This window comes from Oppia nitens, unplaced genomic scaffold (assembly GCF_028296485.1).
Source record: "Oppia nitens isolate AA-2021 unplaced genomic scaffold, nextdenovo-longstitch-racon4-pilon3 scaffold9_pilon_pilon_pilon, whole genome shotgun sequence".
Classification (NCBI taxonomy): domain Eukaryota; kingdom Metazoa; phylum Arthropoda; class Arachnida; order Sarcoptiformes; family Oppiidae; genus Oppia; species Oppia nitens.
Window position 1 is genome coordinate 2,048,361 of NW_026533253.1, and position 16,117 is coordinate 2,064,477.

The 16,117-nt window shown below is 25.4% G+C and overlaps 4 protein-coding genes across 4 annotated transcripts; 3 read left to right on the top strand and 1 right to left on the bottom strand.

The window, feature by feature from the left end:
• The first annotated feature begins 1,896 nt into the window (after window positions 1-1,896).
• Window positions 1,897-4,761, top strand: LOC128964734 (uncharacterized). Its single transcript, XM_054311371.1, has 4 exons — window positions 1,897-1,966; window positions 2,794-3,467; window positions 3,532-4,342; window positions 4,406-4,761. Exons 1-4 carry the CDS (start codon window positions 1,897-1,899, stop codon window positions 4,759-4,761), a joined length of 1,911 nt encoding a protein of 636 aa, XP_054167346.1.
• Window positions 4,762-5,586: 825 nt separating this feature from the next.
• Window positions 5,587-6,803, top strand: LOC128964735 (thiopurine S-methyltransferase-like). Its single transcript, XM_054311372.1, has 6 exons — window positions 5,587-5,702; window positions 5,772-5,873; window positions 6,032-6,164; window positions 6,227-6,279; window positions 6,359-6,567; window positions 6,679-6,803. Exons 1-6 carry the CDS (start codon window positions 5,587-5,589, stop codon window positions 6,801-6,803), a joined length of 738 nt encoding a protein of 245 aa, XP_054167347.1.
• A 268-nt stretch (window positions 6,804-7,071) lies between these two features.
• On the bottom strand, window positions 7,072-8,150 carry LOC128964562 (2-aminoethanethiol dioxygenase-like). Its single transcript, XM_054311188.1, has 2 exons — window positions 7,539-8,150; window positions 7,072-7,473 (listed from the first exon to the last, which is right to left on the bottom strand). Exons 1-2 carry the CDS (start codon window positions 8,026-8,028, stop codon window positions 7,172-7,174), a joined length of 792 nt encoding a protein of 263 aa, XP_054167163.1. The 5' UTR covers window positions 8,029-8,150; the 3' UTR covers window positions 7,072-7,171.
• Window positions 8,151-10,427: 2,277 nt separating this feature from the next.
• On the top strand, window positions 10,428-11,546 carry LOC128964737 (uncharacterized). The gene has a single exon (XM_054311373.1). It carries the CDS (start codon window positions 10,428-10,430, stop codon window positions 11,544-11,546), a length of 1,119 nt encoding a protein of 372 aa, XP_054167348.1.
• The last annotated feature ends 4,571 nt before the right edge of the window (window positions 11,547-16,117 follow it).

Below are 16,117 nucleotides of genomic sequence, written 5' to 3' on the forward strand. Positions count from 1 at the left end.
AAATAAGAAAAACTTATTTATATAATAATTAGTTTAGTTATGATATCACGTGATTATAAGTGACGAGTTTTTTTTATTTTGTGTCATTAAAAACATGAATAAATATTGTTTTATTTTACTGAATCATGTGATACCTAATATGMTTATAGTTTTTATTATTTTTTCATCTTTGAGTCATTTTATACTATGGATTACATATTATTATATCATTATTAATGTAATGTAATTAAGAAATTTTTAAATTAAAAAATATTATTAAACTATTAATAAATATATTTACATTAATTAATAAACCAATTTAGTGGTGGAGTTGGTCTGAAAATGCTTTCTAGCATTCTCAACTGGTTTTATATAAATTTATTTAATTTATAAATTCATTAAATACTGTATTATTAAAATTTATTATATTATATACAGCTATGTTAAACACTAAATAAAAAGTTATCATTTGGTAACACTTATCGATGGTTTATATTATATAATAGTTTTGAAAATATAAATTTAGACTTAAATTGCAATAAATTTATACAGTTTTGCAAATATATTTTGAATGCCATCTGTACACTGAAAATGAAAATATTTAATAAAATTAATACATTTATGTTAACAGTAATAATGATTGTTTTTGTTGAAACTTTATATCTTAAATCATTATTTAATTAAATTAACTAATTATGAATAGTTGAACCAAGGTTATTTGTTTGTATTGAATAATATATGATAATTAATAAACGTATTAAAATTTTATAATTCAAATACAACAACAACACAACAAAAATGCCACATTTTTATATTATATTTTTTAAATATAGATATTTTATGATATGATATAATTTCAATCTCAGCAATACTTTTTAAAACATTTTAATTACAATTTAAATCATTTCATTTAATTAATAAATAATTATATATTTAATATATACACTTATTATTTAATGTATAAAACAAAATATAATATAAAAATATAATTATTTTTGAATAGCAAATGGACAATATGACCTAGTGCAAACTTTATTAAAAATTAATGAATAAATTTTATATATTTTTTTTTAATTATTTATATAATTATTAATTGATAATTTGTCATAATTTATTTTGGTTTATTAATGAATTTATTATTATTGTTAATTTTCTAAAAGGTAATTTTTTGTTTGCATAAACAATTTAATTGTATTGTTATTGTAAAATTAATACATTTATATTTCACATAATTAAATATGCAATTGTTTAAACTTAGTTAACAGTAAAAACCTAATATTTATTTGTAACTATTTATAGTAAAATTATGGAGAGATATAACATTTTGATATACAAAACAATTGATATAATCTAATTATAATACAACCACTTGTTAAATTTTTTTTTTAAATCTCATGAAATTTTAATAGTAAGTTATTATAATCATAATATTAGTTTAATGTTTAGACAAACATACAATTAGAGAAAGCCATGAAAATTAAATAAAAACGATTTGTTTTGTAAAGTGTGGGCTATTTCTTACCGAAAAAGAAAGTTTAAAAATAGTTTAATTAACTAAATAATTGTTTCCTGTTTTGCCATTTGCTTCTGCTTTCATCTAATGTTAAAATTAAAATTAAATTTCATTTTCATATTAACTCCGCACGAGTTAAGACATACATGTATTTTAAAAAAAAGAGTATTCAATAAAAACCAATTTTTTGGATTGTATTATATATTGAAAATTTTGTAATTTCAAATATAACAACAATACTACATAAAAGTGCTATTTTTGATAAATTAATCAATTATTTAGTTGTATTGATTGTTGTGAAGGCTTTCACTGGTTTGGGTCGGACCTCAATATAAGACCTGAATATCAATAGAAAGTTAGCAAACATTGTCTGTCTTGTGACCAGTTCTTGAATTAGGACAGCAATGGTGTTAACGGACTTTTTCAACACTTTGTCGACTTTTGTAACTTTCATCATATTATCATTATTTATACGTAAGTAATATTAATTTAGTAATTTTATAAATTTTATTTAATTATAATTAAATAACATTTTTTTAATAAATTGTAATTAAATATATTTTTGTTTCGTTTATAAACAATTAAATTAAATTATTTATACATATAGTTTAATAACATATTTTACATAATTTTTAATAAACTTTATTCAGTATTTTACAAATTTTAGTTTAGAATAATTTAAAACTTTATATAAAACTTTACAATCAAAGTGAAGATTAAATCAATAGATATCAGATCACGTATAAGATATAAAACAGTGATATATTTACTAATTGCAATATAATATTATTATTATTATATAAGTTCAAGATTTTTCACTACAAGTGATAAAATGAGGTCAAATATTTTTGTTAACAATTTAAGATTGCATACTATTATTTGCGATATGAGATTTAAAAACAGCATTTCATATAACATACATACACTTTAATACGTGTGTACTATATACTGTATTATGTTATACTACTGTATATAAAGTATGAGATAATTTAAATACTACTTTATACATGTATTATATTTAACTGTGTATATAAATATATAGATCCAGTTTTTATTATGTTTTAACAATAAACAAATTAATGGTAGCATATTTTTAACATCAATATTAAAATATTAAATAAATTAAATTAAATGGCACTAAAAAAGTAATAAAAAAATAAACATTCATTATTATCATATAATTTGTAATGTTATTATTTATTATTTATAATTATTATAATTATACTAAATTATTATAATATTAAAATTAATTTAACAAATTATAATTTATTGCAAACACAATTTAATTGCAATTATAATAGCAATAAATAGYCAGCGATTGTCGTCAAACACAAGCAATTCTTCGACGACTAATGTATTGGACTTTTCCCAGAGTTTGATCGCAAACATTCAGTCCAATGGTTTGCGAGGATATGTATTGTTTGTGGAGAACAACGGATTTACTTCAATTCGGGCCAATATTTTGGGATCAAATGACAAACAATCATTTGATTGGAAAGTCTATGGAAGCTCTGTTGGCATGTCTGGCGAAACAGGCTGTCCATCGACCAGTACATCATCCATGAGCTTAGATCTGACCACTCTGTTGGGTCCATTAGAAATTGGTCGCGAAAACATATTATCGGCCAGATTTCAATCAATTACCGGAGATAACACTCTGATTGGCAAAACACTAGTTTTGCGAAATCTGAAAACCGGATCAATTTCTTGTGCTATAATACTGCCGTTTGGCTCTAAAAAGATATTTGAGGCCAAATTTTATTCACCAATTGAAGGCTCAGTTTACTTAATTCAATGCAATAATATAACGGGTCTTATGTCGAGTCTATCGTATTCAACACAAGTAAAGAAATCGTCTGCAAATAAGTGGACACTAATGGCTGGTCTCGACTCAGATGCAACTGATAAAGCAAAGACTGACCATCGACTTAATAATTGCAACTCATTTCTTGGCCGCCCTTTCTTTAAAGATATGGTTTGACATATTTATTATCAATTATTTTATGAAAATATAAATAAATATAATTTTTATGCTTTAGTTAACTCCCGGAACAATAAATATAGGATCGGATCCTTTTTCAAGTAATGGCAATACATTTAAAAATATTGAGAGTTTATTATCAATTGATTTGGTTTCTGTCGTCTATTTAATTATATATTCCGATGAAAATTCGGGTAAAATATTAAGTTGTGCTCCCATTGAGAGAGTGCATACCCGCACAGCTTCGGCTAAATTTAATTATCCAATGCTTAAGGGATCGGTTGAGTTGAGTCAAGAAACACCTTTTGATCCAACTATTGTTGAAATCAATATTGAACTCTTCAGAAACGCTTACAGCTATGGAATCGACGAATTACCCAAAATTGTCAGAAGCAAAGAACTGTCTAATAAAGACTGTCCAAACATTAATAGTATTATCTTTAATCCGCGTAATATCGATCCCGACTCTGTTCCCACTGAAGGATTAGGAACTACAGATCAGTATGCAGTCGGAGATTTGAGCGGTAAATACGGAAATTTGGCCGACAAAACAACAGAAGTGGTGACGTTAACTGATTTTAATTTACCTCTCTTTGGTCGCGACTCTGTCATCGGCAGAGCACTTGTTTTTTATAGTCCCGAAGGAACCACAATTGGCTGTTCCAACATTGAGATCAATGGTGTCAATATGACGACAGCATTTGCCACATTTGATCACCCAATTCAGGGACAGTTCATATTTAGACAGCCATCGGATAATTGTAGTGCTGATACGTATGTCTACATTGAAATTTCCAAACCGGGTGACGACAATGCCACCAAAACGTCTAACCATCCCTGGAAGCTACATATTAATCAAATTAGTCCAGGTAATTTAAGTTTTTTTGTGTATTTCTAAAAATATGATAATTTTTTAATTAATTAATTAACAGGTAATATGAATTGGAGTACATCTGAGTGTAGAACTAGCGGTGATATCTTCAATCCATATAATGTATCAGCAAATTGTGTCTATGAAAGGGATTGTACTCAAACCACTCCATACCGGTGCCAATTGGGTGACATGTCGTCAAAATTGGGTTTTATAGACATTCCTCCTTATAAAGTAACCGAAGAAGGAGAGCTCGATATCGGGAAATATTTTTTTACTGATATGTTTTTACCACTTTGTGGACCCAATAATATAATCAGTAGATCTGTTATTGTCTACAAACAAGACTACTCATCCAATCAGCTCAGTTGTGCCAATATTATTGAATATAAACCCAAACTAAGATCCAGACAATAATTATCATTTTCTAAAAAAATAAAATACTATATATCTATATATATATATTCATTATATATCAATAAATATTTCATATTATATATATGCACTTAATTACATTATTTTATTATTATTGAATCCATATAGTATTGAATAACTTCATTGAATATTGATTAAACATTCAATTGTTTTGTTTTAAACTTATAAAAGCATCCATCACAAAATTGTATCTAATTTATATTTTTATATAGTGTTTCAAAAATAATTGTTTTTAACAAAAATAATTTTATAGTTATTAAATATTTTAAACAACAAATTTTTATCTTATTAATAAAATAATAAACTATTTTTAATTAATATTTGTTGTATTTCTAAATAAACATGAAAATGCTTTTAAAAATTTCAAGAATACCATAATTTATAGATTGTCTTATCTTTTACTAAATTAAAAAATTATTTTCCTCAAAAATAAAGTATAATTTAAATTAGAGAAATTTTCCGTAATTTTTCATAAAAAATACTGTAGATTATGTGTGTTCAATAGATTTTTAAAATTAATTTTAGATCTAAAATCTAGTTTAGTCTAAATTGTTTGGTACGTAAATCTCTATTTAATTAATAGACTTTATCTATATTTTATGTTAACCTTCATTGATCAACAAACAAAAAATTTTTACACAAGTTATTAATAATAATAAGTATATCTAATTATGTTTAACCCAAAACCTTACAATAAATTATTTTTTTAAATCAAGTATAAAAGCAAAATAAGTTTTATATTTTTATCTATTATATTTGTCAAATTAAAAAGTTGATGTGTAGAACAATTAAATAAATTAGTTGAAAATGCCAATTACTATTAGTAATTCAATTAGCAATGAAAATGTAGACAATTATTTGGATATTTGGAAAAAGTTGTGGTCAGTTAGGGACACGGCCTGGCATTTGGAGAACAGACACCCGTAAGTGTATAATAGTTATATATTATATGTAATATAATTTGATAAGTGAAACATTTTTTTTAATTGAAGTGTCCTGGTCAAATATGATCATCTTTTAACAAATAATGAAAATAATTCAAATAAAAAGCGATTTCTATTTCCTCTGTGCGGCAAAAATGTTGACATGAAATGGTATGAATAAATTATTATCAAAACAATTTTTTTAAACAAAAAAAAGTGACAGTATTTTACTTTTGATTATAATATTTATGGAAAATTGTTAGAAAAACATTAGTTGACTAATTAAAAAATATGTATATAGACTAACATAAAAAAAATTGTCACAACAGGTATTGGGAAACAGGACATAAAGTGATTGGTGTTGAGTGCGCTGATGAAGCTATTGATGACTTTTTCAGTGTAAATAAGATAAGCCATAAAAGTTATTTATCGTCTGAATTGGAAAAATGCAAAATATTTGAAGTGAGAAACTGTTTTACTAACAAAATAAAAGTGATATTAATTAGATTAACGATTTATTTTAGACAAATGACAAAAACCTAAAAATACTTCAAACAAATTTTCTAACATTAGACAGGTATAATACAAATAGATAAAATACAAATTAATTAATAATAAAACTATTTTTTATTTTTGTTTATTAAATATTTTTTTAGTCCACAATTAAAACATACAATTGATGCCGTTTGGGACAGAGGCAGCTTCGGTACTATTACTTATGAAGAGCAGGTGCTTTACGCTAATACAATGAGACATTTATTAGCACCCGATTTCCATTACTTACTACTTGTGCTTGAATTTGATGACAATTTATTCAAAGGACCGCCATTTAGTATATCTGAAGAACGCGTCAATCATTTGTATGGTTAGTATTATATAAATATAAAATTAAAAAAAACATTTTATGAATTATACACAGAAAATAGTATCGTATTTATTATATTACCGGTAATTTTAATTATATATAAATGTCCAGGGTCATTTTGCAACATTGACAAACTAGAGAGTACTGTCCCACAACACGTCCAACTTTATCAAAATCATATGAAACAATCAATTCAAGTGCAAGAAACTGTTTATTTGTTGACTAAAAAACAGTGAATTCTACAAAACAATTAAATAATAATAATTTGATAAAAAATTAATTTCGATATATATATATATATTCTAATAAAAAACTTAAAAATAAATTTTATTTATTTTATTTTCACTACAAAATTCAAGTAAATTTATTTACATAATTTCATTGAAATTTGAATTCATTTAATAAACTGATATTCACATAAAGCTGTCCTTTTATATAACAAAATTAAAACTACAATTGAAATCACAGTATTATTAAGTAAAATAAAAAACTTATTTTGTTTTCTACATTATTAGAAATACTTATTTATTTAATTACTATTATCTAAATTTATTATTCAAATTATATGACATTATTTTACATAAATTACACTAAAATGTAACAATCAATCGAAATAAATGTTTGGTCCCATATATGGCAATGAATCGCACCGGTAGTCTTCAGGTGGATCCTCTAATTCCAAGAGCCAAGTGATATCCCGTTGCAATCGATGGTCATATACAGTGGTCACCACTTTATAGTAGTGACACTCTCTGTCTTCACGATAGGGCGGACCTAATATGTCGAGTATAACTGCCGGACCATCGATGGCTACTACTTCGTGATAATTACGTTGATTTGGTGTCAAAACACATACTTCTTTTGATTGACTGTCGATTGTTGTCTTACCATTATATATGACGGGAACTGATTAGTGATAATGTAATTATAATTTAATATTCAATATAAATCTTTTACTGATGAAGTAATACCCAAGAAATCTCTTTGCCATCGCTCGACACGTTTGCTGACATCATTGGGAAGAATGTATTTGCCATCAACAGGAAGTGCTGTATAGTTGTCGACCGAAACGCATCCATAGATCACTTTAATGAGTCCAAACATCTGCGGGTGATTATGAAGAGGAATCCGACATCGATTTGTTCGCAAAGCAAAACAACACATCTGGAAGTGTTGTGTCTCACAGATGGGCACAAAAGTGACAGAACATCTTCGTGACCGCAATCGGCTAATCAACGACTCATTCATTAATTCTTTGTCTAAATTGATGTCTTTATGTGTCATTTGTGACAACAATTTCTTCAGTTTGTTGAGTGATTCATTGAATACGTCTTCAGCGACCAATCTGTTGATAGTGAATGTCATTTGTGCCAATCGGGCCACAGATTGAGCCATTGGTTGGACCATTGCTTCGTCGGTCGTTGCGGTCGATGTCATATCACATGTCGGACAACATATCATACAATGGATTGCAATCACTGTTTCAGACAACAAACCAATTGGTCTTCAGATGTGTTGACAAATATTAACACATATTTACACGTATTTCACACCAGAGGTCAACACATATCACACATTCAATCAATTTATTTAATTTAAATCACTTTTACTTCATATAAATAACTATTTTTTTATTAAACCTAAAAATAAATATTAATATACAGTAATAATACAAATACTATATATAATAACATAATAATTAAAATAATTAATTTATACATTTTATACAATTTATATATTTTTGTTTTGTTTCATTAATAGTAAATTTAAGCAACAAATTATTTACACCAATATTTTTACAAATAATTAAAAATTAATACAATTTTTTTTATACGATCGTATAATAAATTGTATTATTTTTATTTGTAAAAATATTACTATAGGCTATATATAATTTGTTGTTTATAGTAATTGTTATATAAATGTAATTTAAAAAGATTGTGATATTAAAAATTTTTTAAATCAATAATTTTAAGCAACTATTTCCTAGTAAATCAATATTTTCAATTATTTCAAATAAGCATTAATTGATAATATATGTTAAACCATCAAAATTTCATTTATCGATTTGATATTACATTTCAAATATTCAGTATTATGTAATATATGTGTATATGTATATTAGGAATTCACACTTATTTTAAGTAAATTTACAAATAAACACTTCTTATGAATTAAAAAAGTAGACTAAATTGCTCTCTCTCTCACACACACACACACACTCACTCACTCTCTCTCTCTCTCACACACACACACACACTCACTCACTCTCTCTCTCTCTCACACACACACACACACACTCACTCTCTCTCTCTCACACACACACACACTCACTCACTCTCTCTCTCTCTCACACACACACACTCACTCACTCTCTCTCTCTCTGACACACACACACTCACTCACTCTCTCTCTCTCTCACACACACACACTCACTCACTCTCTCTCTTTCTCTCTCTCTCACACACACACTCACTCTCTCCTCTCTCTCTCTCTCACACACACACTCACTCACTCTCTCTCTTTCTCTCTCACACACACACACACTCACTCTCTCTCTCTCTCTCACACACACACTCACTCACTCTCTCTCTTTCTCTCTCACACACACACACACTCACTCTCTCTCTCTCTCTCACACACACACACACTCACTCACTCTCTCTCTTTCTCTCTCTCTCACACACACACACACATTACAAGTGAATGAAGAGTTAATCGAAACGTTAATCGTCGGGTGAGTAACCAGAGTGTCAATTATAAGAAACATTTGTGTGATTTTTAAAATAAATATTTTTAACTATTACTATATATATAATATTGTATACTATCTATTTATTAACCATAAAAAGATTAACAGTTTTATAAAGTTATAATTAATTGATACTGACTGATATTTAATTAAGTTTACATAATTATAAATTAAAATAATGAAATATTATTATCAATTAAATTATATATGTTAAAAGTCATTTACACATGTGTTATAAAATATATAAGTAAATTATTTTTTTAAACTAATGTTTAATATCAAAGTATATTCTAATGTAATTCAACAATATTTTGAAAATATAGTATTTATTATATGATTATTTGCAATATAAGCTATAATATTACACATATTATACAAATAAAATTATATATTATAAAACCTATTGAAGCGTTTTCAAAATAATAAGTAAATATTGATAACAAAAGAAACGGAATAATATATTAAATCTTGTTTATCGTTTACATTTATTATGTATATAAATGTTTAATAATATAAATATATTCAATTATTTACAATAGCTGTAAAATACAAGTAAATTAAATATATTATGAAAATTTTATTTTAAATATTTCTTAAATTTTTAAAATTTAACAACTTTATATTACTTTATATTTTAGAAATATTTAAATTAGTAGCAAATCTGTAATATTTTAGAAAATAGCAAATAATAAAAATATATAATATAATAAAAAAAACATTTGTGATATATATACATATATGTAATATATATATATATATATGCAAATATAGTGCAAATTAAAGTAAATATTGATACTCCTAATAGACTTGACTATAATACTACTGTATATTATATGAGTTGTTTAGTACTGTATTATACAGTCTGTATATATCAATAAAATTTATATATATATATAAAAGACTGCAAGGATTGCGCACAAGAAGCTTAGGAAGAGGTAAAACTCAATTGAAAATAGCGATCGATATTATAGTCGCCATAGAATTGGATTCAAATCATGTCTTCTTATTGTTGTCTTTATTATATTGATATCAAATGCAATATTCATTTATAGATTTGTTTATTCAAATCAAAGTTTTCAACAATTTATTATTAATGATATCAATAGTAATGAGTTCACAGATGTTAATATCTTCTAATTTTCTATCAATTGATCCGACTTTAAATCAGACAAAATATCTGAATATTGACTGTGATTTTACGCACATCGGAGGCGGTGGTTGTCCACTACGAGAGTCATATTGCAGTTATCATATCTGTGTTTGCAAACCTGACTTTCCCATTAACATCAATGACATCAAATGTATAGATAAGTATAAAAATGTTGGAGACATCTGTTTTATAGACGCCGAGTGTGAGAACAACTCTGTTTGTGTGAAAACTGTCGACAATTACAATCTTAAGCGTTGTGTATGTCGTCCGGGATTTTCTTTTTCCTTTCTAAACAATTCATGTATTAGAGGACACATTAACTCTTTGTGTTCTTTCAATAATGACTGTACGGGTGGACACACAGTATGTTTACAATCCAAGTGTCAATGCAATTATGGTTATGAATACTATTCGACTGATGAGCAATGTTACCGACGAGCAAAACACGGCGAGTCATGCAAATCGACGGCCAATTGTCGCGTTTACGACAAACTCAGTGATTGCGAAAAAGTTAAGAAAGTGTGTGTTTGTCGACAATCATTGGACTCTCACATCAATGCCTTCGACCAATTGACCCAAAAATGTAAGGTTTGTCCTCCAGAAAGATTCAATAGTACTGCCAAAGTATGCGTTCCTGAGTTGTTTGAGAAGGAGTACCACACGGGCGACAATCGGGTACTCAACCGAAACTCACTTCAATACGTCTATATATTACTTAGTGTCTCACCATTTGTTGTTTTTGCTATAATTGGCTTTTTATATAAATTTATTAATCCTCGGAGTCCACCAATTAATAGCATAGATAACAATAATCGGGAAAACGGTATTAGAAATGTTTATTCAGATGACGCGGTTGAATGTCATATGAATACCAATAGTCGTATTGACACAAATCCAAGTGTTGGGAGTAATGAAGTGCCGCATCCTATTGTATGTCAACCGATATCTCCATTATTGTTATTATTGCCTCCTCGAGACCCTCCACCCACTTACGAGGCCTCCCAACAAATGCCGCCCTCTTATGAAGAAGCTATTGCTTCTCAACCAACTATAACTATCAATACTATCAATACTTAACTTTTTCTCTTAATGTTAAACTTATTTACACAAATATATTGTATTTATTATATACTAATTAATGTCATTATAACTTCTAATAACTGTTAATATTTACTTAAGTTTACTCTATTAATAGTTATTGTTATATAATGTAATAATTATACAAAATTCTTTAAAATGATAAGATATTATTAATGTTAAAAATTATAATATTATAGTTACCGGTAATTGTAATTATATAATATATTATACAAATTAGATATTTTTCAAATTTATTGTCAATTATCTATTAGTATTTTATCGTGTATATTGTAATTGAATCTTTAAAATAAATAAATAATTTAAATATTATACAGTATTTTATTTTTATAAATTAAACTAATTTTGAGCAATTAAAACTATAATTTATAAATGTGAATATATACTGTATCTAATAAATAAATAATTTAAGTTTCATTAAAATTTAATTTATAAATAAAAAATATATGAATTTCTAAATAAATCAATAATAAAACAAGAATGGCTAAATATTTTAACCCAATTTTTTACATTTATTATTAATGTTTTTAAAATATAATTTATTTGAGTTGCTTTAGATATTTTTAAAAGTAAATTAATAATGTTAACATTACAATATTGAAAATATAATAATTTGATTTTTAATAAATATTAAAGGAAATTATTATACGGTATATAACTTATATAAATGATTATTATTTGATATATTATTTAATGAAAACAGTATTTGAGTTCAAACTTTAATTTTTCAATATTTGATTTGATTTCAATATAAAATATGATTACAAACTAATCTATCAATACTTTCTGTTTATGATAATTACTAAATCTTTATACTAATACTAAATAAATGTATTTTATTTCAAAAATTTGAATAACGAGTAACACTTGTTTTCTAATAAATATTATATTTTATTTCATACACTTTTGATTGTATTTAGATTTTATCAGTTCATACAATATTACAATAGTCTCTGTATTGATGGCAATCTTTCTTAGCTAAAGCTTAGTACTGATCATTGTTTCCAAACCTAGAGGACTGTCGACTGCGATTACCCGGAGTAGGAGGAAATGGTCCAAATCCTGACTGTTCCTGACCTCGCGGCACATTCAGAAACTGCTCGATGTGCACCTGATTGGGATCTGATGGATTCGATTGCAATCTGGAAGATGGTCTCTGAGTAAATGATTGGCACTGAATATTTTCTGATCTACATCTGCGAGCACCGGCACCCGATGGTAACATCCTAGAAGAAGGCATGGGACTCTGCGATCGACCTTCAAGACTACCTGATTGCCATCTGCGAGAACCTGCACCTGAGTTCATCGGACTCTGTGATCGACACCGGAGACTACCTGATTGACATCTTCGAGCTCCAGATGACAGTTCTTCATTACTTGCCGTTCGTCTTCGAGTTTGTTGCGGAACAAATCCCATGGCCAACATATGATGTTTGTAACCCTTCACTACTCGTTGTTCGCCTACATTTGAACGGCCAGACTGTGCCGAAACCGATCGATTCATACTTTGATTGCCATCAAACTGACCGTATTGTTGGGGAACAGGACGTCCGCCAAATTGAGATCCATAGGAATGTTGAGCTGATGCACTCCTTTGATTACCTCCATAACCAGCTGATGACATATTGCGAGACATATTTGCTTCGGTAGATTTGGGTCTTTTGATGGGTATAATAGCTGCGGGTTTTTATTGCTAGTAGTGCTCTGTTTGTGCCAAAACTAATTGACCGTTGATTTTATTTCTCTCTTTATATATATATATATATTAACTGATATTAAATTTAAATAAAAATTGTCAAAAATATCGTGATTTATTACATATAATAAATTTATTAATTTTAATGCTCTACCGGTACACGCGCTTTGATAATTATTTTTATTATTACTATAATATTATTTTCTATATCTTACCGTTAATAACATTAATAATACCGGTATATACAGTATATTAACATTACTTTATTAAAAGTTGATTTTTATATTATTTTTGATATATAGGATATATTTTTATTTTCAATTAAATTTAATATAACATACAGTTTATAACATAAGCAATAACTATTACTATTTAATGGTAAACATTAATTTTAGTTACTTATTGAATATTATTACACTAATATCATAATCAGTGTTACTAAAGTTTTCCGATCTCAAGGAGGGGTATAGGGTGGGGGTAAACAATTTTATTGCATTTTTAAATGAAAATTTTTACCAAATTTAAGTAAATTCCTAATAAATTCCCGTAAAAAAGGAAAATATTCCCAACTTAAATTTCTTAATACTCTCAAAATATATTCTCAAACTAATGATATTTATTTTTATAAAAGTTTCTCATCCTTTTAACAAATAACTAAATAATCAATTATAATGTATAATTACATACTCAACCAATCATTTACTTATATATAAATAAAATATGTAAATAAAACAGTAAAAAATAAATTTGTTGAAAAAATATTTGTTGACAATTCTGACTGTTTGTTTGGACATTACTTTTTCAGACAATCTTATTCTACTTTTTGATTCTTTATATGAATTTGAAATTAAAATTCAAAATTTGTAACAGTATTACAACACACAGACATACAGACAGACATGCATTTTAGATATCAAACTATAAATTTGTAAATAATTAACTATACATTTATATTATTACATCAAATCATGTTATAGTTTATTATAAATTATAAAATATATTTAAATAATTTCAAAATACAAATCATTTATTTAATTAAATTATTTTATTTTATTTTAAAGTAAACAAATATCACTAATACAGTTTCGATACAATTTTTAAATATTAATATTAAAATTACAAATTTATATACATTAAAACATATAAATATTAATAATATAACGTAATAATAATAATAATAATAATAATAATTAGTTTAACATATTAATTATTATATAAATTATTTATTAAATAAGCAACATAAACATAATGAATATTATGACATAACTTTTTTTTAGCAAATTTTATATAAATATGATATAAAAATCCACAAATGGTTATTCTTATAAAAATTTGTATTAATAAACCAATTTAGCAAAAAAAATGTATAATCTTTTTTATAATATTATATAAAATAAGGCTCATAAAGGAAACATTAAGTTTAGGTTTAGTTTAATTGTAATTTATACGACTTAAAGACCAATAACTTATTAGCAATAAAAAGTAAAATGTGTGGACTTTTTTCACTACCATTTTGTGGCAGTGATTCACAATTTACTTATATTATACACTGTTTTTTCTGACAAATGTTTAGTGTATGGTCTTTTAAAATCACATTTTTACAATTGAATTGAAGCCTAAACTTACAATAGCACTGATAATAATAATAAATGATAAAAGACTAGAAAATAGTCGGCAAAAATCAGATTAAACAGTGGTTTGTTATACTGTTGCTATAATTTACTTAATATCAGATAAAAACGGTATTCACAATCAATAAATATAATATAAATGTAATAAAAGTATAAATAGATTTCCAATAAAATGCTAAAATGCATGAAATAAGATATCGTATACAATATTTTGATAAAAATTATTAAAATGATAGCCCATTCATGACTTATACATTATTTATAAAAAGTTGAATTTCATTGTATTATTTATATATAAATTGGCACTAAATATGTCATCAAAACAATGAGACAGAGAAAGAGATCAGCATTTATGACATCAAAATTGCTTATTATTTAAATATTACACATAATATTCACATACCCTATAATTTGAATATTAAAAATTAATTTTTGATAGATTATACTCAGAATGACATCAATTTTGATATATAATTTATAATGTATTAAAGTTTAATATTTTTTGTTATTTAAGATTATTGTAATTTAAACAAATTGAGCTATTCTTTCGGGATCAAGCTTTCATGTATTGCATGTTTACATAAAATATTTTACTTTTAAAACACTTTTTTAAATATTTAATGTAGTGTTTGATTTTACAGTATAAATAGACTAATTTAAAAAAAAGATTAAAATAATATATTAAAATTGCAATAAGATGTCAGTTTCAAAATATATTTTTATCCATATGGTGTAAAAACCATAATTAAATAATTGTTTTACGATATTACACTATTTTTAAAAAAAAAATAATAAACGATTTAAATATAGAAAAATTATAAACAGTGAGAAAGATTTTGTCATTTTCATTATGTTTTTGTTTTATTTATAATAAGCTTTATTTTTTAGAGATCAGCGGTAAATCCATTGCTGTAGTGTTTGCTAACATTAGTAAAATAAAATAAAATAAAATAAAATAAACATGATCATTTAAATAATGACTTGATTATGTACATTTGTATTTTACATTTGAATTACTATAATGATATTTTATGTCAATTATTATTAAATTTTAATTGTTAAAATAGTATAACTAATTAATAAAAATTTATATACTTTATATAGTTATATACAATACTATTGTTAACAAACACTACATTCTTGTCTTTATATTGAACTATATGTTAGATAATACTGTATGATATTATCTAACAATATAACTGTTAGGTTAGTACCAAAAATAT